This window comes from Bos indicus, chromosome 7, assembly GCF_029378745.1.
Source record: "Bos indicus isolate NIAB-ARS_2022 breed Sahiwal x Tharparkar chromosome 7, NIAB-ARS_B.indTharparkar_mat_pri_1.0, whole genome shotgun sequence".
Taxonomy (NCBI): Eukaryota; Metazoa; Chordata; class Mammalia; order Artiodactyla; family Bovidae; genus Bos; species Bos indicus.
This window is the reverse complement of record NC_091766.1, coordinates 58784676-58810821: the sequence shown is the minus strand read 5'-3', so window position 1 is coordinate 58810821 and position 26146 is coordinate 58784676. Positions and strand designations below refer to the sequence as shown.

Below are 26146 nucleotides of genomic sequence, written 5' to 3'. Positions count from 1 at the left end.
CTTATATGTGGGATCTAAGAAAGATGGCCAACTGGTGAATATAACATAAAAGAAGCAGGCTCACAGATACAGAGACCAAACGAATATAGAGATATAGAATATACAGATATAGAGATATAGAATATATAAAGAATAAACCAGTGAGAAGAGGAAAGTGGGGAGGGGCAAGATAGGGATATAAGATAAAGAGATACAAACCACTATGTATAAAATAAGCTACAAGAGTGTATTGTGTACACCCGTACAAATAACTACAAATGGAGTGCAACCTTGGTAAAGTTAAAAAATAAAAGAAAAAAAAAGAAAAATAAATAAATAAAAATAAAAACTGTGAATCACTATATTGTATACTTGTAATTTATAATATTGTGCAGCAACTATACTTCAACAAAAATCTTTTAAAATGTCTTTAGAAGTAGGGGAATAAGAACATAAGGAGTCTGAAAAATCACCAGATAATAAGAAAAAGGAAAGGGGAAGAATGACTACGCCTTACTGAAAATTCGAGTTGTCTTTACAATGTTAGGTTAGTTTCTATTGTACAGCAACTAACACAACATTGTAAAGCAACTATACTCCAATAAAATTAATTTTAATAAATAAAAAATAAAGGTGAAGAATGTTGAAATGAATGTGCAAAAATAAATAAAGTACCATCTTAAAAAAAGAAAAAAGGAAATGTGAGTTGTCTTTATAACAACAGACTGTCTAGAGTTTATAACCCAAGGACAAAACTATCTAACTAGGCCCTTCTGAATAGAGTCCCCCAAACAAAAACAGGACAAACTGAAGTCTTTTCAATGCTTTATTCATTCTTTTCTGGGGCCACTACATTTTAGGATGGAAAGAGTTTCTGCAGGGGAGGGAGGGAGAGCATCATCTCCCTCCCTCCCCACTCTTGCTTTTTCTGCCATCACACCAAATATGAGAGCGCCTCCTGAAAGTCAAAAGGACAATATTAAAAATAAGAGCAGTTTACATGTCATTAGCAGATAGTCAATATCCTATTTCACCACCATTATCCTGACAAGGAAACAAAAGCTCAAGAGTGATTGAGTCCCATCCAGAATCACAGAGCTGGGAAGTAGCACACATTTTACAACCAGAACACAAGTCTTTCTCATTCAAAAATTCCTTCTAGAATTGTGGACACTGCACTTGCCCTGAGATTCCAGGACATGCTGAATGTGTGTGGGTACAGTCCACGACGGGGAAGCACAGGTTCACAAATGAGAACAGGTCGGGTGGGAGTGGGCTGGACAGGAAGGGCACTCAGGGTGGGTAAACCCTGACCTTTGACCAAGTTAGCCCCACAGGCTGTAGTTACCAGTAGTTTCTTCACGGCCTCGGAAGCCTCTGGTGTCAGCTCATTGACACACTTCCTCAGCCCTTCCACAAGGTGCTCAACGGAAATGCCCAGAGTATTCAGAAGAAGCTTCAGTGGGTCCAGGAGTGGGAGAGCATCCAGAGGCACGGGACGAGGCAAACTGTTGATGAGGAAGGCGGTAGCTGCAGAGCAGAAGAAATCCCAAGTGAGAGCTCACCGCCCTCCATTCTATCGGTGGCTCCATCTTGATTTCCCAAAAACTTCTGCTTTGGGACTCTGCACCTACTGTTCTATCTCTCTAGAACTTTCCTTCACCAGATAGCTACATGTCTTTCTTCTTCACTTATTTGGTCTCTCCTCAAATGTTACATTCTCAGAGATGTATCTAAAATGGCATCACCAGTCACCCTCCTTCTTTATTTTTCTTACCACTACCTAAAATATTAAACCTTTATTTATTTATTTAACCTTCATCCTCTCATTAGAATGTACGCTCCTCGAGAATAAGGACTGAGTTTTATTCACTGCTGTACCCCATGCCTAGAACAGACCCTGGTATACAGTATGAACTCAGTAGATACCAGTGATTGACTGGACAGGGATATACTTTGCATGTGGCTGTCTCCACAGCCCACGAGTTTGAAACCAACGGAAAGATGCTATAATGACCTTCCACTTGGACACATGAATGGACCCAACTGGAGCCCAGGAAACTGCTCCCAACTAATTCAACTCAGTGCTACAAACATAACTGAGTAGGGACTCTAAGTCAGTTGGTGCAGATACACAGATGAATAAAATAAGATACTTGACTCAGAGAACCCATGCAATCTGATGGACAGTAAAGAGCTGTGTATGCCACAGTGCAGCACGTGCTATGCTAACATTATGGACAAAGCTCTATGGAAACATGGAAGAAGTGATGATTAATTCTAATATAGGAGAGTGTTACAGGAATTTTCCCAGAATAGATGTTGCCATAGTTGTGTCTTGAGTCAAATATCATGATGACAGGTAAAGAAGGGGAGCAGCATTTGGAAAAGGAAAATAATTGACCAAGACACCAAGATAATAAGATCAAAGATCATACACAGGATGGTGAGTCTTCTTCAGATTTCCACTTGGATGTGCTAAGCAGGTGAGGCTGCAACCTGAGTGAGGTCAGATTTTCAGACTTGAATGTCATATGAATGAGTCTGAGATTTTTTTTTCCCCCAAGTGTAATAGGGAACTACCATGGCTCTTCTATGGGACAACTGCATTTTATATCTTCAGCAAGATAACTTTCACATAGACAATGTTAGAGAATGGGGGAAATGCATATTATACATATTTTTACAAAATACACGTGCATGTATGTAAATACACAGATGTAGAAGCACATACATGAGAAACACATCTTCTTGCTGGCACTTCCACCCCCCGTACTGCTGGCCAACACTTCAGCCTCCTTTGCAATCCTTTCTGTTTTCTCATTCAAAAAAAAAAAAAATGGAGCTTGTACACCTATTTTCCCTTCACTTTCTACTGCCTATTTTCCCACCCAAAGTTCTCCTCCAGAAAGGGATATTTATATCCTTCCCACCCATCTTTCTGCTGCCACCTCTCCTCAGGTACCCCTAGACATTAAAGAATGACAAAATATCCCAAATAGGTGAAGTTACAAATTAGTTCAAAAATTCACAAGTCAAAGTCACCATTGTAGTGTGGGTATTACACAGTTTCTCATGATTAATCTCCCTACTTCCTACTTTCAGCACTTTGGTGAGTGTCTTCTCTGTATTTACTTATATATTTCAGAGGGGAGATCCTCAAAGCTTTCTGTTCTCCAAATAAGCAGCAGCCATTATGATGTATTCTGCAGATACACCCAAATGTATCTTCCTGTAGCTAAAATGACTCCCTCCAAAAAGAAAGGATTGGTTGCCATTCTCCTCCAAAAAGCCAGCTTCTATACCCTACCTCGGAGAAGGCAATGGCACCCCACTCCAGTACTTTTGCCTAGAAAATCCCATGGATGGAGGAGCCTGGTAGGCTGCAGTTCATGGGGTCGCTAGAGTCAGACACGACTGAGTGACTTCACTTTCACTTTTCACTTTCATGCAGAAGGAAATGGCAATCCACTCCAGTGTTCTTGCCTGGAGAATCCCAGGGACGGGAAGCCTGGTTGGCTGCTGTCTATGGGGTCGCACAGAGTCGGACACGACTGAAGCGACTCAGCAGCATACCCTACCTAGAAATGGAACTGTTCACCCTTCACCCCTGTCACAGAGCTCTATCTGTACTTTCATTGTGTATCACAGTGGACCAGTACAATAGTGACTTCTGTAGAAGTCTTCACTCCTCTGCCAGACTATAAGAACCTTGACAGAAATATGCATGTCTGATTCAGGTCTGAATCTCCCGAAGCCTACCCAGTGCCCAACAGATTATAGCCATCTAACAAATACCTGTTGATTGTATGAACATATAAAAGTAGCTATGTCTCAAGAGAACCAGCATGGCAATCTGATTAGAGACGAGAGCAAGGATGACTCCATATAATTTCAGAAACATGAAAGAATCAAATCTTAATTCAAAATTAAGGGAAATCAATGGTGGCCAGAGTTCAGTAATGAAGTGCATTTGTTGACCCTCAGTGGGAGCTGATTAATTTCCTTGTAGGATACACCAGGGATAACTTGTGTTGGATTAGAGCTTGGAACTGGGAGCAGGAGGCATCTGAAGTCCCTTCTGACCTTACCAATATCTGTGGCTCTAAAACTCCCTTCACCATATGCCGCCAGGAGCCTCAGCTCACTAGTTGTGCTCCTGTTATCAAGAAAGTAGAGAGAGATCGTGTGTTCCAGGTCACTTACCAGAGTAACTGCAAATGCCGATGGTCACCAGCAGGAACACAGTGACCAGCTTCATGGCGGGTTACCTGTGATATTTACCTGGAGTTTAAAATTAAACTGGAAAACCTAAGGGGTCGGCTGAGCCAGTGGTTCCCCTTGCTGTACCAAGTGTGGCAGTGGCTTCTGCTCGCACACATATTTATATGCCAAGGACTTGGATTTCAGTCATGACCACTTGACTTGCCCCTGGGAAGAACAGCGTGAAGGTCATGTTTCCTCTCTAAACAAATTGAAGGCTTTTTCCACTTTCCCTCATGTTCCCATGAGAAACAAAGCCCTAACTTAAAGCACCCTCAAGGCTCTCTCACACCACAAGCTCTTACATGAGACACGGAGTGGGATAGGGGGCTGTGGTAAGCAAAAAGCTCTGAGTCCTTTCCCTGGAAGAACTCTGAAAAGAAGGTTTTGTATCAGGATTAAAAGGATTAAGGCTTTGTTGCTTTCCTCCAGTGTTCTATTTGTTTAAATTTCAGAGAAACACATTACCTGATGAACGCCCCAGTTGACAATTCTGAGGTCCCTTCAGCCCTGAAATAATATAGACTCAGCTTAATGGCATTTAGTAACCATGTTTCTCTGGAATTTACCTCTACCCTCCCCAATCCTGTCACATATTTACCATGGCAAGATATTTTACCACTTCTAGTGCCTCCCACCTATCTGGGGGGAACACCTAGGGTCAGGCCTTCTCTGTGTTCTCATTTAGTTCAGGACCCAAAGTAAAAATGCCTTTTTAAAGACCTGGGATTCAATAGTTACTCTATAGTATTGTTCTCCTCATCTAAAATAGGACATTTAGCAGCTAATAGCAAGACAGTCCCGAAGGGGTGTGACCCTGAGGGAAAAAAAATTTTTTTACAAGATCCCATACGTATAAATAACTTGGGTCACCAAAACATGCATGTCAGAAGCCTTTTAGCAGTCCAGTCCCTTGCAATCATGCAAATGAAATACTTGTTGGCCAGGGGAGGATCCTATCTGTAAGCCCAAGCCCTAGAGCTCCTTGGCGTATCTAGTGCAAGAAAAAGAGAAAGAATGAACCTTGAAAGGGAGAAATAGAGATCAGAGTCCAGGTGGGTCCCAGTCCCAGCTCAGGGCTAGCTAGCCAAATGACGTTGCTGACCTCAGCCACCCCCTCCACTGAGGGGATACTCAGAACCTTCTGAGGAAGATATATCAAAGCATAGTCCACTTTAGATGCCAGGCCAGGAATTGGGGCCCCGCTTGAGGGTATGGTACTATTATGAGGATTTAATATAATTATGTAGACACAGGATGTAACTGTACCAACCCAAGATTAACACCTAATAAATGTCACCTGTTGTTCATTTCCATACATTGCTGAGTTACAATTGCCATTTCTTTATTTTTCTGCTACTTTATAAACTACACGGAGGAGAGCATGTATTACTGCATATATGGAGTATTACACATACTCAATCCTGCCCCTTCTACTGCTTTCTCTGCCCGAGAAGGCTTCATCTATTCCTGGGGAATTATCCCAAGCCAGAACTCTCACATGGCCAAGGCTGTATGTGGTGAAGTGGTATCGAGTCAATGTCATCCTTTATTTTTATGTTAATGACATTTTGACAGAATATGGAACCAGTACTGCCCTTATCTCTGCTGGTTGTTTCCATTTTGTTCTCAAATCCTCTCTGTGCACATCCACCCCCTCTGCCCTGCACTATGGGAAGCTCAGTTTTCCAAACTGTGGTTTCCAGACTTCCTGGCCGACGGCATTTTGGTTAGGGAGGGCAAACAGGAGGCCCTGGGGAAAGATTGGAGGGGAGAGAAAGGGAGACAACAGGATGCTTCTCCCTCTCTCTGCTTCAGGAGACATCTCAGGCAGTGACTCCACTTCTCTATGGCTTCCTTCCAGAAACGCTCTTTCACCTGTGGTCCGACCCAAGCCAGGGAGCACCACCACTGTCCCAGCTTCCATGGCGCAGCCCCAGCCTGGACCCCACTTGCTCTCCCTGTCCCTCCTGGCCAAGAAGCAGTAGAAGCTTCCTGCACCTTCTAATCTCTGGGTTGACTCATCTTTCCCCTGGTTGCTTCAGCTGCCTTTCTAGCACCTTGTAAATTATCTTTCAAGTTAAATTTTTCCTGTGTGGTCACCGGCTATGGTTTTGATTTTTTGGTTGGATTCTGCCTAACACAGCATATATTAAAATATAATAGAGCTTTTGGTCAAAACAGCTCTTTCAGTTTGGAAACAGCCTCTCTCTCATAAGTGCCAAGTTACAAGTTCACAAGAGGCTAAATCAATCCAGGAGAAACAGAGCGATACACACACAGATGCTTCTCCTTTTCCACCTCTGAAGTATGTGGCACCGTTTCCAGCTGGTCTGTTGGTCCTGGAGGTGAGCTCTCTCCCAGGAAGCTCCTCAGACCCCTGTGCTAATAGATTTCTGGTGAGGCCATCTAGCAGTAGACCAGACATTGTCTTTACCAAAACCTAGTTGTAAACATGGATGGCTTAGACTAAAGACTGGAACCTCCTCCATGCAACACACACACACACTCTCTCACAAACACAAACATTCTCATGCTTACATGAACAGTAATATGTGCATGTGAACAGGCACACATACAAAACCATCAAACACAACTGTTTTCATTTTTTTGTTCAACAAATAGTTTTTGTGTTTTTTTTTTGGGGGGGGGTGGATATGACCTTTATTGAGCTTATCCACCAGAGTGGAAATAATGTCTGTACAAAACCAAATGTTTGTTACTATAACTTCTGCATCACAATTAAAATCCAAACAGTTTTTTAAAAACAGTCAACTCAATCAAAACCCACTACTTCAGAATCAATAGCTTCTTTGAAGCCACAGTAACACTTAAATATGGTTAAGACTCAAATGCAGAAATTTGGTTGGTTGGAAAGCTAATTAAACTTCCAACTTTCTCAAATAGAATTACAAAAAGGCAAAATTGTGTTTTTCACAGAGATACAGTCCACTGGAATCACCAACACTGGACAGCTGTTAGAGTATTTAGAGTCCTGAGATAATAAGGAATCCAGGCATCCTTTAGACAGTCTTCTGTTGTCCTTTCTTTCCAATCAGAGATTTGTGGATGTGTGGAATGACACCACCACCAGCAATTGTAGCCTTGATGAGAGAGTCCAATTCTTCATCTCCACGAATAGCAAGTTGCAAGTGACGAGGGGTAATACGCTTTACCTTCAAGTCTTTCGATGCATTTCCTGCCAATTCAAGTACCTCTGCGGTGAGGTACTCCAGGATGGCTGCGCTGTACACAGCGGCAGTCGCGCCCACACGTCCATGGCTAGTCGTCCTAGATTTCAGGTGTCGATGAATACGGCCCACCGGGAACTGCAAACCGGCTCTCTGCGAGCGGGAAACTGCCTTTGTCTTGGCCTTTCCGGAGTCCTTCCCAGCCTTACCGCCAGCCATTTCGAATTCTGCTGAAGCTCAAACAAGCAAGGCAGAGAAAGGACTAGTCAGACACCCTGCGAGAACCCACCGCCTACTCCTTCGTCGCACCGCGATTCAAACTGCCCAACAAATAGTTATTAAGCATCTTTGTGCCCAGCACTGTCAGGAACTGAGACTGGAGCAGTTAACAAGGCAAGCTAATTTCCTGCTTTCATGGAACTGACAACGTAATGGGATAAACAAACAATCAACATGTAAACAAATAAAGAACTAGTCCTAGGTGCTGTGATGAAGCTCATAGGGTGCACTGATTGTAGAGAAAAAGAGGGTTAGGGGTACAGTCAGACCTGAAAAGAGATTCAGGCTTGGCTACTCCCATGCTTCCTGTGTCCTGAGTCCATGTATTATTCATGTCTTTTTGGTCCATATTTCTGATGCTTTGACATTCTGGGGCCTTGCTGATCTTGGAGGGACTACTGTTCCCAGGGCTAACTAATTCTTAGATAGCAAATGACTCACCTGGGAATGTACTTTCCTAAGCAAACCAGCCAATCTACAGCCCACACTGCCAACCACCTCCTTGGGGAGCCCCGACACTGGGCCACTGTCTGCCTGCTTCAATTACCCCCTGAGGCCCAGGCAGGTACCAAACAGCTAGGGACCGTGCCTACACCCCAGACAGAGCCCACTGAAATTATTCAAACTAGCCTATCCTAAACCTGCTTACCCTGTCTTCCCATCCCTTCCCACAGAAACCAGAGTAAAGGCTCCTGCCCACTCCCCTACCACACCTTCCTGACAAAGCCAGAGCTTCCCATGCACCCTACTGCCCTGGGGTGTGGCATGCCCTTTTTCTGGGGATCTATCGCTGTAACAAACTATCTTTAAAATGGCAGTCATCTCCTGATCTGATGACCTGCGTAAATATAAAACACATTCTTCTTTCCCAGGACTAATTTGTAAACATCTCAAAGAACTTTTTCTTGTTTGTGTTTGGATCCTAACACAAAATCTTACACACTTGATAATATTATTAGGAACTACCAATCAGTGCCAGGCCCTACACTTTGCATATGGTATCCACTTCATTCTCATAAAACCCCTGATGATAAACAGTTTTAATCCCATTTTATAAATAAGAAAGTCTGAAGCTGAAAGCAATGAATTAATTGCCAGAGTCACTTAAATATATATAATGTGGCCAGAATTTGAGCCCTTTCTTCTGATTTATATTTCTTCACCTTGAAAAACTATGGACAGGGAGGCCTAGTGTGCTGCGATTCATGGGGTCGCAGAGAGTCGGATACGACTGAGCGACTGAACTGAACTGAACTGAATAAGCTTTTCCAGCAAGCACTTGTTAATAAATAATTCATTAGAAGAAATGAAAAGGAAACAAATGTCATAGTTTCTAAATTAATTTGGGGTGTGTTTTTTGAATGAACTTTTGTGGAGATTAAGTTCATCATTGGGAGTGGAAGTTCAGTTAGTCATTCAACAAGCATTTATTGAGCATGTTTGGCTGATGTGCTTCTGTGGTAGATTTTAGAAATACAGCATGACTCCTGCCTCTTCTTGATTATATTAAAGGAAACTGTTAGAAGCAACTAAGTCCAACAGAATAAAAGCCATATATGACAAACCCACAGCTAACATTATTCTCAATGGTGAAAAGCTGAAAACATTCCCTCCAAGATCAGGAACATATCTAGGATGTCCACTCTTGACAATTGTATTCAACATAGTTTTGGAAGTCCTAGCTATAGCAATCAGAGAAAAAACTAAAAGGAATCCAAATTAAAAACGAAAAAATAAAATTATCACTGCTTGCAGATGACATGATACTATACATAGAAGATCCTAAAGACACCACCAGAAAAACTCCTAGAGCTCATCAATGAGTTTGATCAAGCTGCAGGATATAAAATTAGGTTGCATTTCTATACACTAACAACAAAAGGTCAGAAAGAGAAATTAAGGAAACAATCCCACTTACCATTTCACAGAAAAGAATAAAATACCTATGAATAAGTATACCTAAGGAGGCAAAAACAATAAGATGCTGAAGAAAGAAACTGAAGATGACACTAACAGATGGAACGATATACCATGTCCTTTTTGTCTCTGTGAGAAGAATGATAGTTCTAAAGAAGCCAATCGAATGTAAATTCAAGACACAGATCAGAAAAATAAAAGAATCAGCCCGAGATTTTATCTCAGACTCTTCCTTCTAGGTGAAAAGAGACAGTAACTGGAAAGTCACACTGGAGACAATGAAGTAGAGTTCATTATCTTTTATTCTGCTTGCTATAAACTGGATGGTCAAAATGGCTTAAAGCAAAGGCCTAATAGGAAAAGGAGTACATCAAGGCTGTATATTGTCACCCTGCTTATTTAACTTAATGCAAAGTACATGATGCGAAATGCTGGGCTGGAAGAAGCACAAGCTGGAATCAAGATTACCAGGAGAAATATCAATAACCTCAGATATGCAGATGACATACCACCCTTATGGCAGAAAGTGAAGAGGAACTCAAAAGCCTCTTGATGAAGATGAAAGAGGAGAGTGAAAAAGTTGGCTTAAAACTCAACATTCAGAAAATGAAGATCATGGCATCTGGTCCCATCACTTCATGACAAACAGATGGGGAAACAGTGGAAACAGTGTCAGACTTTATTTTTGGGGGCTCCAAAATCACTGCAGATGGTGACTGCAGCCATGAAATTAAAAGACGCTTACTCCTCGGAAGAAAAGTTATGACCAACCTAGATACCATATTGAAAAGCAGAGACATTACTTGGCCAACAAAGGTCCGTCTACTCAAGGCTTTGGTTTTTCCAGTGGTCATGTATGGATGTGAGAGTTGGACTGTGAAGAAGGCTGAGCGCCGAAGAATTGATGCTTTTGAACTGTGGTGTTGGAGAAGACTCTTGAGAGTCCCTTGGACTGCAAGGAGATCCAACCAGTCCATTCTGAAGGAGATCAGCCCTGGGATTTCTTTGGAAGGAATGATGCTAAAGCTGAAACTCCAGTACTTTAGCCACCCGATGTGAAGAGATGACTCATTGGAAAAGATTCTGATGCTGGAAGGGATTGGGGGCAGGAGGAAAAGGGGACGCCAGAGGATGAGATGGCTGGATGGCATCACTGACTCGATGGACGTGAGTCTGAGTGAACTCCGGGAGTTGGTGATGGACAGGGAGGCCTGGCGTGCTGCGATTCATGGGGTTGCAAAGAGTCGGACACGACTGAGCGACTGAACTGGACTGGAACTGGAGTCTCAAAATTTGTCTTGAAAACCACAAGTATGTAACAGTCAAATGTCACAGCTTTGTATACCAACCACATGGAGTTTGGAGAAAAGCAAAAAAAAAAAAAAAATATCTATTCCTGACTCTCTACCATATTGATTGAGTCCTATTTAGTGAAAAGTAGGGCTTCCCTATTGTCTCAGACAGTAAAGAATCTGCCTGTAATTCAGGAGACCCAGATTCAATCACTGGGTCGGGATGATCCCTGGAGAAGGGAATAGCAATCCACTCCAGCATTCTTGCCTAGGAAATCCCATGGACAGAGGAGCCTGACAGGCTATAGTCTATGGGAAAGCAAAGAGTCGGACAGGACTGAATGACTAACACTTTCACACTTTCTAGTGAAAATCAGTCCATTATTGTTTAAGGCTAAATTTTAGCCTCTTTATAGACACTGCAGGGAAATCCAAATAGAGTATGAGCCCATAAGGAAGAAACACGGGAAATGACCCATAAATCAAGACCAAATTGAAGTAAAAATCTAGGAAGCCTCAAAAATGTAAAAACATGAATTTGTCCAGGCTGGAGTTTTCAAAGATGACTTTATGAATTCAAGTGGTTCTTAAATTCAAAGATTTGAATAAGCAGAGAAGATGAGAGCTAAAACTAGAATTCGTAATGTTTTAAGAAACTAATTAAGACAAGTAAGTAAATTAAAAAGAAAGATGTGTGGGAAAAGTCTCTTCCATCTTTCTCTGCCCAGCACTGTTTGTTCACAGGCCCTGACCATGGCAGATTTCAAACAAATCTTTAGTTTACAACCAAACAGCCCATGGATTGTGTTAGATGAGTTAATGAGAAGGTATGGCTATAAAAAACTAATTTCTGGTGGTCTGGGACTTGATCTGGCAAGACTTGATCTGTAGTGAGATATTTAGGTTCTTGAGCAGGGCTGAACTTCGTCAGAGGGGTTCATAGTGTAAGGGAAGCAGAAAGGTCTTTCAGTGAAGAGTCTGGGCTCTGATGACCCCATACTCCCAATCGATGGCCCATTCTCACATTCACAGCTAATGTCACCATCTTGTTAGAGGACCAGAATAGCATCTGCTACACCTTCCCTCCAGCAAAGATGTCAACACTCCCAGAGGCAGCTCTCCAGTGCCCAGCAGACATTCTCCATGACTAGATCATGTTCTAAATCCTACTTTTCAACTGCTCTTTATAGGGGAATGACTTTACCGTATCACCTGGTGACCTTACAGTGATCCACACAGGTGATGGGTTGAACCATAGCTTATCTGAGTCTTAGGGGAACACCTTGCGATCCTCCTGGAACCCAAGAGGATGGAGGGCTACAGGAGCCATCTCCCACACACCTTCACATCTCTCCTGGGTGGCTGGCGTAAGACATTGCCTCCCAGGTTCTACAAGGTGTGGAACTTTCTGCCCTACCTGCCTTGGAACAAGAGCTGCAGAATAATTCAAACCAAACCTCACAGCTGTAGTCTAGAATTAGCTCCCCACAACTGGCCTTGGAGTCATCCAGTCCCTTCTGTTTCATGTTCATCCTTTATTATTTTTTTAAAAAACAGATTTCTTTATTTGGCTGTGGTGAGTCTTCATTGCTCCACGAGGGCTTTCTCGAGTGGCAGTGAGCAACGGCTACTCTTCGTTGTAGTGAGCAGACTTCTCTTGCAGGGCATGGGCTCTGGGCACTTGGGCTTCAGTAGCTGTGGCACATGGGCTTAGTTGCTTCTTGGCAGGTGGAATCTTCCCCCAACCAGAGACTGAACCCACGTCTCCTGTATTGCAAGGCAGATTCTTAACCACTGGAGAACCGGGGAAGCCCCCACTTTTATCCTTTTTAGTGCATGGGACAAAGATGATAGGGATCTGACACTTTGGGTCTATTCTTCTCTTTTCTGTCAATAAAGTGATAAACTGTCTAAATCTAAGAGTGATTCACTGTACCTTTAGCAACTAAATCAGTCAAGACCTCAGCCCTGCCTTCTCTTGAATATGTGAGTTAACACCCCTCCAAGAAACAGGCAGACTGCACATTCACCATGTGGGTGTGACTCACAGAAGAAGATGAAAAGCTCCTGGTGCACTTTGCCAAGTTACAGGTCCTCAACCAGTGCCTCTGCTATAAATCACTTCCCCCTTTCCCAGTGTTTACACTATGCCTCTTGACCAGAAGTACAGGGAGAGAGAGGCCTTTTTACTAACATGAGTGGGCTCCTGGCAAACCTCAGACAAACGTGCATAGTTATGTTTGCTCAACAATGTCTTGGGCTTCTTCAAATCTTCCCAGTGCTGAGACTGCTTTTTTGTCCCTTGATTGCCCTTATTCTTCATTTAGTAATTAAGAGCACAGGTCCTGGGGCCAGCTTGCCTGGATTCACATCCTAGTTCCTCCATTAGGGAAGTTACCTTATCTCTCTGTACCTCAGTTTTATCAACTTACAAAATGAGGCTAACAAAATTGACTTCCTTATAGGACTGTTATGAGCCAGAGAAGGAATAAACACACAAAATGGTTATAAGAAATACTACTGCAGGATGAGCATTCAATATACATCAGATGTTATTATTATTACCACTCTCTCCCTCTCCACTTTTTGTTTTCCAACTTTCTAACCATAACCTCAAACACAGCAGCCACCATTACCAACAAGTTCATGAACACCAACTTCTCAATTATTTAATTTTGAATATTTGGAGATTTTTATTTAAATTTTCTCTTTAAAGAATTCCATATTTCTTTTGGCTTGCTATATAGAATAAAAGGAGGGGAATGAATAATCACTGTATCCAGGAAACAAAGAATTGAGGTTTTTTTGGCATAAGTTTTTCAATTTGAGACAACTTCATGCTTATAGAAAAGATCTGAGTAGAGTATGAAGAATTCTTTCTGGAACCATTTGAAAGTGAATTATTGATCCGATGCTCCATCACTTAAGGAATACTGGTGCATACTATGAGGATAGACATCCTCCCACTTGAATATAATTAGAAATTAATGTTGATACATTACTACCAGCTGGGACTTAGACCTAATTCAAGTTTCACCAACTATCTGAATCCTGTCCTTTTGTAGCAAAAGATGCAGTTCAGAACCATGTATTACACTTAGTCATTATGTCTTTTTAGTCTTATTCACTCTGGAAGAGTTGCTCCATCTTGCCTTGACTTTCATGACATTTTGAAAGACCACAGCCCCCACACACACACCTTTTTTTTTTTTTTTTTTTGTAGACTATTGCTCAATTTGGCTTCATCCAACGTTTCCTCATTGCCAGGTTCTGGTTATGCAAGAAGTCAGGCTGTATTGTCAGTGGATTCTATCAGTTTGGCACAGGGTTTATCCTCTACCGTGAGTATTATTCATCGTGATTCCTTGATTAAGGTGAAGTTTGCCGGACTTCTCCATTGTGCTCATTTCCCTGTTTAAATAACAAATGTTCTGTGGGAATGTACACTGAAACTCTGTAAATATCCCATTTCCAAGCATACATTCAATTTACTGCTTAAATATCAGAAGCAATTCATGGTTTCCTACCTTACCAAATGGAGTATCAGCCATTACTATAACGTTATATTTGATAACCAAAATGTCTCAAATATTGCCCGTGAAAGCCCCTGCAAGCTGGTCTCTACCTCTGGTGTGATCCCATCTTTCTTCACGCATTTGCTTGCTTTTGCTTGCCTTGGTACTACAGGATGATCCAGTGAAAGTCACTCAGTCATGTCCGATTCTTTGCAACATCATGGACTATAGAGTCCATGGAATTCTCCAGGCCAGGATACTGGAGTGGGTAGCCATTCCCTTCTCCAGGGGATCTTCCCAACCCAAGGACAGAACCCAGGTCTCCCGCACTGCAGGTAGATTCCTTACCAGCTGAGCCAAAAGAGAACCCCAAGAATACTGGAGTGGGTAACCTATCCCTTCTCCAGCGGATTTTCCTGACCTAGGAATCGAACCTGGGTCCACCTGCATTGCAGATGGACTCTACCAGCTGAACTACCAGGGAATCCCAAGATGATCCAGGCTCATCTTCAATTTTCTCTGCCCCAACCCTGGAATAAACCTTTCTCCAAAAAGTGACCTAGTTCTTTTTAGAAGAAAGGTATTAAAATATTGTGGAATCGTCCTGGGACTAGGTTACTCATGTCAATCAGGATATCCTGCATCAAGGTCCTCCCAGTGGACAGAACCAGAGAATATATTTATACACATGTAGATATACTTAAATGACCTCTTCTCTCTGCAAGGGCTTTGACTGTCTTGCTATTCAGCACCCTCTCAGTGGATGTTCTTCTTACTCGGGCCATGACTCTCCATGCCATGAAGAGTCATGCCATGCATGCCAGGCATGCCATGGCTCTCTCTTAACTTCTCTTAGTTAAATCAGTCCTTCAGTGGAAAAATTTACTTTGTTCTTATCCTATGTTTGCGCCTCAGTTTGCCAGCTTTGACAGCTTACACTGATGGTGAAACAGAAAAAACAGTTGACTGGGGTCAGAGAATTTTTAATCAATTTCTTTCATTTAATTCCCATAGGAAATCATTTCACCTTTCTGAATATCAGCTCATTCACCTGTAAAGGAAAATCAAATATTAAGCATATATGGTTACGTGGATTAATTGAAATGGTGTATATTCAGGCTCTTGGTTTACAGGTAGGTATCACAATAATGAAAATGAAGGTTATCATTCCATCACATCTAGAAAAAAATTTAGGACTCATTCCTTTATTGACAAAGGAGGGGACTGAGAAATAAGACCAAACTAATTTCAATGATCCTTTTTTTTTTTAACATCAATATGAGCAAAAAGTGTTTTAATCTCAAAAATCATTTCAAACTCCACAGGCTCTGATAATACAGCTATAAAAATATACCGGAATGAGGACTTCCTTGGTGACACAGTAGATAAGAATCCACCAGACAACGCAGGGGACACAGGTTCGTTCCCTGGTCTGGGAAGATTCCACATGCCATGGAGCAACTCATTCACCACAACTGCTGAGCCTATGCTCTAGAGCCCAGGAGCCACAACTATTGGGAGCGCCTGTGCAGCAACTACTGAAGTCTCTGCACCCTAGAACCAGCAAAGTACTGAGCCCACGTGCTGCAGCTACTGAAGTCCATGCACCTAGGACCGTGCTCCACAAGAGAAGTCACCACAGTGAGAAGCCGTGCACTGCACAAGAGGGCAGACCCCACTCTCCACAGCTAGAGGAAGTCTGCATGCAGCAACAAGGACCTAGTGCAACCAAAAATAAATGAATATAATGAAACAGTGAGTACATGTCGAAAACAAATGAATTTAATCTTAAAAAATCTACCAGAATTATAAAAATGTGGTATCAAAATCAAAGAAGAAAAAAATTTATTTCATTACTGGTTATTAGTCATAGTCAGGTTATTTCGATCTGAATCTAATACTTGGAAGCAATTTGCAACCTGAACCTATTAGTTATTTAAGGCTGCATAATAGAGCACCTTCACTTTAACTTTTCACTTTCATGCATTGGAGAAGGAAATGGCAACCCACTCCAGTGTTCTTGCCTGGAGAATCCCAGGGACGGGGGAGCCTGGTGGGCTGCCGTCTACGGGGTCACACAGAGTCGGACACGACTGAAGTGACTTAGCAGCAGCAATAAATTACTCTAAAACTTAGTGGCTTGAAACAACCACAGTTTACTATTCTCATAATTCTTTGAAGTGACTGTATCCTTCTGCTGTCTGTTTATGAGGCACTGGGAGGTCTGGATATACAAAATACTGGCCTTTTGTAGCTGGCTTTGGCCAGCAGCTAGCAGTGGGCTGTCTGCAAGAGGCCTTTGTTGTCCATGAGTGCCAGAAAGTGTATTCCAAGAAAATATAATTACAACTGTAGATGTCCTGATTTGTTGTTGTTTAGTCGCTAAGTCATGTCTGACTCTCTTGTGGCCCCATGGACCACAGCCCGCCAGGCTCCTCTGTCCATGGGATTTCCCAGGCGAGAATACTAGGGTGGGTTGCCATTTCCTTCCAGGAGATCTTCCTGACCCAGAGATTGAACCCTCATCTCCTGCACTGGCAGGTGGGTTCTTTACCACAGAACAATCAAAGATGTCATAATGGTTAGCCTCAAAATATACACAGTTTCTTTTACAACAGGGGTCTCCAACCTCCTGGATCTAATGCCTGATAATACGAGGTGGAGCTGATGTAACAACAACAAAATGTACAATAAATGCAATGTATTTGAATCATCCGCAAACCATCCCCACCCCTAAGGTCCATGGAAAAATTGTCTTCCATGAAACTGGTCCGTGGTACCAACTGGTCCCTGGTTCCTGGGGACCACTGTTTTAAACTACATTCTATTATTCCAGTCAAGCCATAGGACCAGTCCAGATCTGAGCAGAAAGGAAAAACACTAATTCTTGGTGGGAGGAACTGCAAAGAACCCATATCCATATTAAATTCACAACAAATCCATATTAATGTGGGTGTCCAGGTTTTTGAAAGGTCATATGAGAGACAGTTAATGAATGTAGGAACACCAACCTGGAGATAAGACAAATCAAGGGCACCTTAAGATATTGTTCAAATACTTGGGGACCTATCGCAATGAAGGAAGAATAGACTCAGATGTAAAACAGAATTTAAGAGTTCTTTTGAAATATGATTAGAAATGACAAGATTGTACAGCTTAGTGAATCAGTATTAAAACCCAAAAATAGAGGTGAGCTAATGTCACACTTACTATATAAAGATTCTTATAATAAATAACAGGATAGATCATACCATCTTTATTACCATTTCCAATTCTATTATCATAAATTCCAATAGCTTCCTTAACCTGAATCTTAATTTAAGAAGAAAGTGCTCAAGATTGCAATAAGCCACTTTAAAGTTGGTGAAGCTCCCTCAACACCATTTCTAGGACTCTGTCACAAGCAGAAGTCTCCAACTCAGTATATGCTGATGCACAAATTATTTTTCCCTTTAGGTCTCAATTTTTTTAAGGTTTTGACTATCAAATGAGTAAGGCTATAATGATTTAAAGTCAGAACAACTTAATGCCCAATACCAATTTAAACACTTAAAATATTTCTTTTTCGAAATATTTAGAATAGCTCACAATGCCTCACCAATACTTAAAAGAATAACACTATCACAGGTCCTGAGATTTGGGGCTTTCAGGTTGACGAGCTGAATTAGATTATGTCTGATATGCCTCCCTGCTCTAGAAGCCTTTAACTGTACATTTTATTTCTTCCAGGGAGGAATAACTCCAAACTATGGGAAACCATGAGGGTTTGTGAGATTTGATGTTGAACACAAATTAATTTTCAAAATGGTTCACAAGTGCCCCCTTGTGGCCAGTTCAGAGATGTTCTACAAAACAAAGCAAAACAACAGAAAAGAGGTTTGTGAATACATTTTTTATGCCAGAGTCTGTGCTACAGGGCAGTAATGAATTACACAATTAAAAGGATGGGGGAATTACTGTTTTTGCTTTTTCATTTTATTTTTCAAATGATAAGCTAAAAGAAACTCTAAAACATAGCAGAAGGTTTGGAAACTATTATAGTTGATTTGGGAGAGTGAGTGTTGATTTGAGCAGGCATTTATGTGCGGGAGAGTGGAAAGATGCACAGAGTGATAGCCAAGTAAAAGCAAAGAGACTAATGTCCTTGGAAGCCCTGAGAGCCTCTAGTCCTCAGAGGTTTTCGCAGCGCCTCTAAATATTTAGCGGTGTCGGGGAACACCCTTAGGATCCTTCTGTCATGCCAGAACCTGGATAAATAAACAGGCAGTCTGATAAATAGAAGCTGCATTAATATTCTGTCCTCTCAGCAGTCTCTAGTCTATGGGTCCCAAATCCACGACTTCCAAGATATTGTCATCAGCAACAGTAGAAAGTGTTTACAAAATCTAGAGCTGTTTTCTGATTCCACATATAAGGAGCTTCAAAGTTACTGCTCTGTTCTAACATATAAAAAGCTCAGAAGACTACTAAATCAACAACTACTCTGGGATCCATTAGACACATGAGGGCACAGGGTTAACTGCCCTAAGACTGGAGAGGAAGCCAGGCAATTCCAGGGAGTCACAGCTTACTGGAACAGACTCATGAGGGGAAAACACCTGGCGAGCTAGTGCTGGAGGAGGAGAAACCTGAACTATAACTGACGAAATGGTGGAAGCTCAGCACACACAATTCTGAGAGCTAAAAACAGCAGAGGGACCAGTCATGGCAGTGGGAAGGGCACAATATCTCCAGAAGTGCAACAAGATTCCCAGGGTAAGTATCAGAAAAATCTCTTAGGCTTCTGTCGGAGGAAGGAAGAAAAGGAATCAATCTGAAATATTAATACATCAGAGTCTTGTTGTTCAGTCACTAAGTTGTATCTGACTCTTTGTGTCTGACCTCATGGACTGCAACACACCAGATTTCCCTGTCCTTCACCGTCTCCTAGAGTGTGCCCAAACTCATGTCCATTGAGTCAGTGATGCCATCCAACCATCTCATCCTCTGTCTTTCCCTTCCCCTTTTGCCCTCAATCTTTCCCAGCATCAGGGTCTTTTCCAGTGAGTCGGTTCTTCGCGTACTTTGCCAAAGTATTGGAGCTTCAGCTTCCTTCCAATGAATATTCAGGACTGATTTCCTTTAGGATGGACTAGTTGGATCTCCATGCTGTCCAAGGGACTCCCAAGAGTCTTCTCCAATACCACAGTTCAAAAGCATCAATTCTTTGATGCTCAGCCTTCTTTATGGTCCAACTCTTACATCCATACATGACTACTGGAAAAACCTAACTTGGACTATACAGACCTTTGACAGCAAAGTGATATCTCAAGTTTTTAATATGCTTTCTGGATTGGTCATAGCTTTTCTTCCAAGGAGTAAGCATCTTTTAATTTCATGTCTGCAGTCTCCATCAGTCATGATTTTGGAACCCAAGAAAATAAAGTGTCACTGTTTTCATTGTTTCCCCATCTATTTGCCATGAAGTGATGGGACTGGATACCATGATCTTAGTCTTCTGAATGTTGAGTTTTAAGCCAGCTTTTTCACTCTCCTCTTTCACTTTCATCAAGAGGTTCTTTATTCTGCTTTGCTTTCTGCCACTAGGGTGGTGTCATCTGCATATCCGAAGTTATTGATATTCCTCCTGGCAATCTTGTTTCCAGCTTGTGATCATATTCCTTTAGATCTTATTTCTTTAGAACTTAGTGACATTGCTCTGAAGTATTCATACTATTTATCTATATTAAAAAGGAGGAACATAAAGCTCAGAGAGATTAAATCTTTTGTCTAAGGTATTAGATGGAAAAGTAAAAGAAGTGTGCTATCTAAGACATTTATTGAGACAATGATTTCTGATACACATGCGTTGTTGCTGAAATTAAGCTTCTATCACGTACTATGAAGAATAAGAGGAAGAAGCAACTCAATCCAGTAGGATATGCGTGGGCAGGAATTCACCAGTAGAAAAGGGTGTGGGGGAGTCATTCTAGGCAGCAAGAACAAAATAAGCAAAAACCCGGAGGTGTTAATAGACTGAATAGGCACTAACAGACTGTCTCCACAACTTGAGGGGCTTAAATATCAAAAATAGAAAAGCAACAGAAGCAGTCAACAATACCAACAACATAAGGCAAAAGTCCCTAGGTTTCTCACAAGAGATTGAAAAGTGAACCTGAAAGCTGCTCAGTCGTGTCCGACTCTTTGAGACCCCATGAACTATACAGTCCATGGAATTCTCCAGGCAAGAATACTGGAATGGGTAGCCTTTCCCTTCTCCAGGGGATCTTCCCAACCCAGGGATTGAACCCAGGCCTCCCACATTGCAGATGGACTCTTTACCAGCTGAGCCACAAGGGAAGCCCAAGAATACTGGAGTGGGTAGCCTATCCCTTCTCCAGTGGATCATCCCAACCCAGGAATCGAACCTGGGTCTCCTGCATTGCAGGAGGATTCTTTACCAACTGAGCTCAACCATAATTCATAAGGTTAGACATTTGTGCTATCCTTGTCCCTGCCTCCTATATGCAGCTGATGTGACCATCTTCCCTTGCGAGAACTCGGAGGGTCACTGGGGCAGAGTCCAACACCGCAGGACAGCAACTTCAAGACACTTTTCTCACAATAAGGAATAGTAAGGAAGCCTTGTAATGAAATGGGGAACATACACCGCTAGGCATTAGGAGGTCTTAGTTCAAGGGTGCTATTTCCTAGTGCAGTGAGCTGCCTGACAACAGCTTCTTTAAGTTTTTGGTTTCATGTATATAAAGTGAAATCAATAACAAAACACGTTTTGCCTAGTGTTCCATCTTTGGAATTGTTAAATACTGTGAATTAAAGAAAAACTCTAAATAATAAACTAAATTGGGAATATAACTATGGGCCCCCTTTATGCCGTGGAAAACATACAGAGAGAACTAAAAAACAGTGTCAAGAATGTAAATTTTCAATTAAGTAGAAGTCGGCTTAAAACTCAGTCCTGCTTTTTTAACAACAGGATATTTGACTATAAGAGTTTACTAACTTCTCTGACCTTACTTTCCTCATCTATAATAATTCTTTCTACATCACAGATTTACTATGAGAAATGAATTAAATGCAGTATATGAGCAAAGCATTGGACACATACTAGGTACATAACTTATGGTATGCAATATCATACGGACAGTAAGTAGGATAGTGGCTGTCACAGAATAAGTGTTAAAAAGTGTGGTAGAGAAGCTGAATATGAAAAAGATGAGGAGAAGGAGAAGGATTAGAAGGGGATAAAAAGGAATATCAGCAGTAGAGAAAGACACATTCTAAAGCAGGAACATGAAAATACTCTGCAGTTATTACAAGAGAGAGAGTAGAAATTTAAGCTGTGCATGTAGTTGTAGACATTAAGCCTAACTAAACTTTGGCTATTTTTATAGCAGCTTGGAGGATATGTCTGTGTGGCAACTGCTGACCATGGAGAGTTCCAAACCTATGTCTGTTATGATGTTTCTTTGGAGAGTCAGGTCTGACATCTTTTCCATGATCACCTACTCAGTGACTTTCTTTCTAGGCTTGGCTGGCAATGGCCTTGTCATCTGGTTCACCCCAGGTCCCCATGTTTTCATAATTCAAAGTGGCAGAGATATAACTAAATCTGAAGAACTAGAACTTTGAAATGGAGCCGAGTCAGAGTCCTGTCAACATTACTGTGATGCTGGGATGGGAATTAGTGGCCCCCAGGCTGGGCAAATGAGGTGCACTGATATGTATGAGAAAGTCTTCATGAGAGTGGGAATTGAGGCCAGACCTAGAGGAATGAGCAAACCCTAGGAACATACAAGTGGGTGAGGGCAGATGGTATGACAGACAAGCAAGTAAGGCAGAAAAAAGTTCCAGCTAGACTATCTCAACAAGCCTCCACGGAAATACCTCCAGAAACTCAAGTACTAATGGGACCCTACATTTAGTCAAATTTGTGCCAGAATGCCTGAACAACTAGAATAATCATATTTGGTAATCACAACACTAGCAGAGTTGATACTAGGGGGACTCTAATATGATAATCACCTCAGGTACGAAATTTTAGGGAGCACCAAAATAATCCAGCTTCAAGATAAATAATACCTTGATGCAATAATTTGTTACAAATCAAAATTAATACAAAAAAGTCCATAATGGGGACTTCCCTGGTGGTGAAGTGGTTAAGAATTTGCCTTTCAAATAGGGGAAAGTGAAAGTGAAGTCGCTCAGTCGTGTCCAACTCTTTGCGACCCCATGGGCTGTAGCCTACCATGCTCCTCTGTCCATGGGATTTTCCAGGCAAGAGTACTGCAGTGGGTTGCCATTTCCTTCTCCAGGGGATCTTCCCGACCCAGGGATCAAACCCAGGTCTCCCGCATTGTAGGCAGATGCTTTACCATCGGCACCACCAGGGAAGTCAGAGGACACAGGTTCAATCTCTCGTTGGGCAACTAAGCTTCCACATGCCACCAGGCACCTAAGCCTGGGCGCCGCCAACTGATACCTCCCATGACCCAGTGAAGACCTGTGTGCTGCAACTAAGCCCCACGGCAGCCAAATAAATAAATACATATTTTTTAAAAGTCCATAATGAACAAAATACAAAATTTTAGATGAAGACGGGATCAAACTTTGCACTTGATGTTTGACCTTACTCCCTTCACTCTGGCCCTGGTTCTAAACAATAGATTAGCGTTTATTATAAAAGAAAGAGAAAAATAAGCTCATGTGACTCTATATAGTAAATAAGAGCCAAGACTAATTAATTAAAAATATTTTTCAATAAGAGTTGAAAAATAAAAATATTATAAGAGATAACCAGCATTGAAAGGCCATGTGTATTTAAAATGTAAGAGACAGAATTTTAATGGTGACAAAATACATGCTTAATAATATCTTTTGCAAAAGAATCATCGGATAAAGCCAGTGCTGTAAGCCATGACACTGCACTGTGGCAAGCGCTGTGCCAGGGACCAGAGGCAGTGGTCCTTGCTATCAGTAACTCCCCATCTGGTATGCAGATGTCCAACTTTTTGAACACAGAGGGAGAGTAATAGTGGGAATGCCGAAGGGCTAAGGACACAGGGAAGGGGGCACTAAATTCCATCTGGGGAGGCAAGAAAGGTTTCACAGAAGAGGTGTATCTAGGCAAGATATAAAAATTCCCCCCCAATGTACATTGCAGCACTATTTACAATAGCCACACGGAAGCAACCTAAATGTCTATCAATAGATGAATGGGTAAAGAAGATGTGGTACATATATACAATGGAATATTATTCATCCATAAAAAGGAATTAAATTGGGTCATTTGTAGTGATGTGGGTGAACCTAGAGCCTGTCATAAAGAGTGAGGTAAGTCAAAAAGAGAAAAACAAATATCATATATTAACTCCCATATATGGAATCTAGAAAAATGATACTGATTAAACTATTTGCAGGGCAGGAATAGAGACAGAGATGGAGAGAACAGACTTGTGGACACAGTGGGGGAAGAAGAGGGGGACAGATTGAAAGAGTAGCTTGACATGTACACGCCACCATGTGCGAAATAGACAGCGAGTGGGAAGCTGTGACGTAGAACAAGGAGCCCAGCTCAGTGCTCTGTGAGGCTCTAGAGGGGCGGCATGGAGCAGCAGACAGGAGGGAGGCTCAAGGAGGGGATATATGTATACTTAGAGCTGATTCACTTTGTTGTGCAGCAGAAACGAATACAACATTGTAAAGTGATTATACTCCAATAAAAAATTCCATAGAAACTAAGTTTAAAAATGGGAAGAAGATGGACTCTTTATGAGAGAATTTATGAGAGATTTGAGATTGTTACAAATACTAAAATTTCTAAAATTATAGGAGTTCAAGATTTTGGTAGAGAATAAGAGAGAAAGAGAGCTAGTCAAGGATCAGATTTGATTTTCAAAAATTCATCATGTATACATGGTTTGGATATATGAATATATGTCTTATTTATCCTTTGAGCATTTATTTTTGTAATTAAGAGGAATATAAATAAACACTTTTATTACCTTTATTTCACACCCGAATGATGATATGCATCTCTTTTTCCCTCTACTTGTAGCAATATAACCTAGAAGTTTTTTCTAAATATGCAGCATTTCTCCATTATTCTTTTTTCAGTTGTATGTATTTCCAATATGATAATACATTGATGTTTAATTATTAAGGGCCAGATTTTGAATTTTGAATGTCTTAATAGGAAATTCACATAGTTTTCCTAGAGGAAATAAGGGGCAAGGATTTAGATGTAAATGGTATGATGAGAACCATGTTTGTAGAAAATTGACTCTAGCAACAATGTGACCTGCAGCGGGGTGGGGTGAATTTGTGCTGGTGGTTAGAGAAACCATAAGAATACACAGCACTATAGGAAAAATGTTCATGATTTCTATCTTAGTATTCCTCTGAGTCAGGAATTGGATGATTTGGGAATTGTGCACTCATGAGGCAGTCTGACGTAGAAAGAACTCAGGAAACAGGGCATATGCCTTTTAATCCCTACTCTGCTTCACAGTGGCTGGGTAAACTTTGCCAAGGCATTCTTTCTGAGCAGAGGGTTTTAAATGAAGTCTTCTGTGTTTGATGATCCCAAGTCTCCTTCCAGCTCTAACAGTCTACATATCTACAGTGGTACCTGCCTACCCTGACCCAGCACTCCTTCTGAATTGTTCCTTTGGGATCAAGAAGATTGGAGGTCTCTCAAAAGAGCGAGTGGTGTCTGAGAAGGCAGAGAGCCAAAAGCCACTGAAGCCTTGTGACAAGTAATTGCTGATTTCTAAGTTCCTATCAGCTTTTTTCTAGTTACTTCCTCCAAGATCAGCTGCCCTGCTCAAATCTTCCCCAGTGAGACTTGCTATTTCAGACAGCAAGGCTGACATGCCTATAGGATTTCTAGAAAAAAATTTTCCTAATTCAACAAGAGCAGCCAGGCTAGTCCCTAAACAATCACAGTTGCTCAGAATTCACCAACTACTCAAATTTCCTTGTGGCAATATATACATAACATAAAACTTATCATTTTTAAGTATATAGTTCAGTGGCATTAAGTACACATACACTGCTGGGTAAATATCATAACCATCCATTCCAGAACTTTTTAATCTTCCCAAATTGAAACTTGTTCCCACGAAGTAATTCCCCAATTGCTCGTCCCCCGACCCAGCCCATTGCAACCACTATGCTACTTCCTGACTCTATGAATTTGACTACTCTAAGTTCAGTTCACTTTAGTGACTCAGTCATGTTCAACTCTTTGCGACCCCATGGACTGCAGCACGCCAGGCTTCCCCGTCCATCACCACCCCCGGAATTTACTCAAACTCATGTTCAACAAGTCAGTAATGCCATCCAACCATCTCATCCTCTGTCAACCCCTTCTCCTCCTGCCTTCAATCTTTCCCAGCATCAGAGTCTTTTCAAATGAGTCAGTTCTTCACATCAGGTGACCAAAGCATTGGAGTTTCACATTCAGCTTCAGTCCTTCCAATGAATATTCAGGACTGATTTCCTTTAGGATGGACTGGTTAGATCTCCTTGCAGTCCAAGGGACTCTCAAGAGTCTTCTCCAGCACCACAGTTCAAAAGCCTCAATTGTTCAGTGCTCACCTTTCTTTATAGTCCAACTCTCACATCCATGCATGACTACTGGAAAAACCATAGCTTTGACTAGATGGACCTTTGTTGGTAAAGTAATACCTCGCTTCTTAATATGCTG

At 41.6% G+C, this 26146-nt stretch overlaps 2 protein-coding genes across 2 annotated transcripts; both read right to left on the bottom strand.

Moving 5' to 3' along the window:
- Nucleotides 1-791: 791 nt before the first annotated feature.
- SCGB3A2 (secretoglobin family 3A member 2) lies at nucleotides 792-4358 on the bottom strand. The gene is made up of 3 exons (XM_070792216.1): nucleotides 4186-4358; nucleotides 1328-1509; nucleotides 792-937 (listed from the first exon to the last, which is right to left on the bottom strand). The coding sequence occupies exons 1-3, from the start codon at nucleotides 4238-4240 to the stop codon at nucleotides 914-916; spliced, it is 261 nt and encodes an 86-aa protein (XP_070648317.1). The 5' UTR covers nucleotides 4241-4358; the 3' UTR covers nucleotides 792-913.
- A 2537-nt stretch (nucleotides 4359-6895) lies between these two features.
- Nucleotides 6896-7751, bottom strand: LOC139184191 (histone H2A.Z). The gene has a single exon (XM_070793782.1). The coding sequence runs from the start codon at nucleotides 7650-7652 to the stop codon at nucleotides 7266-7268; it is 387 nt and encodes a 128-aa protein (XP_070649883.1). The 5' UTR covers nucleotides 7653-7751; the 3' UTR covers nucleotides 6896-7265.
- Nucleotides 7752-26146: the final 18395 nt, after the last annotated feature.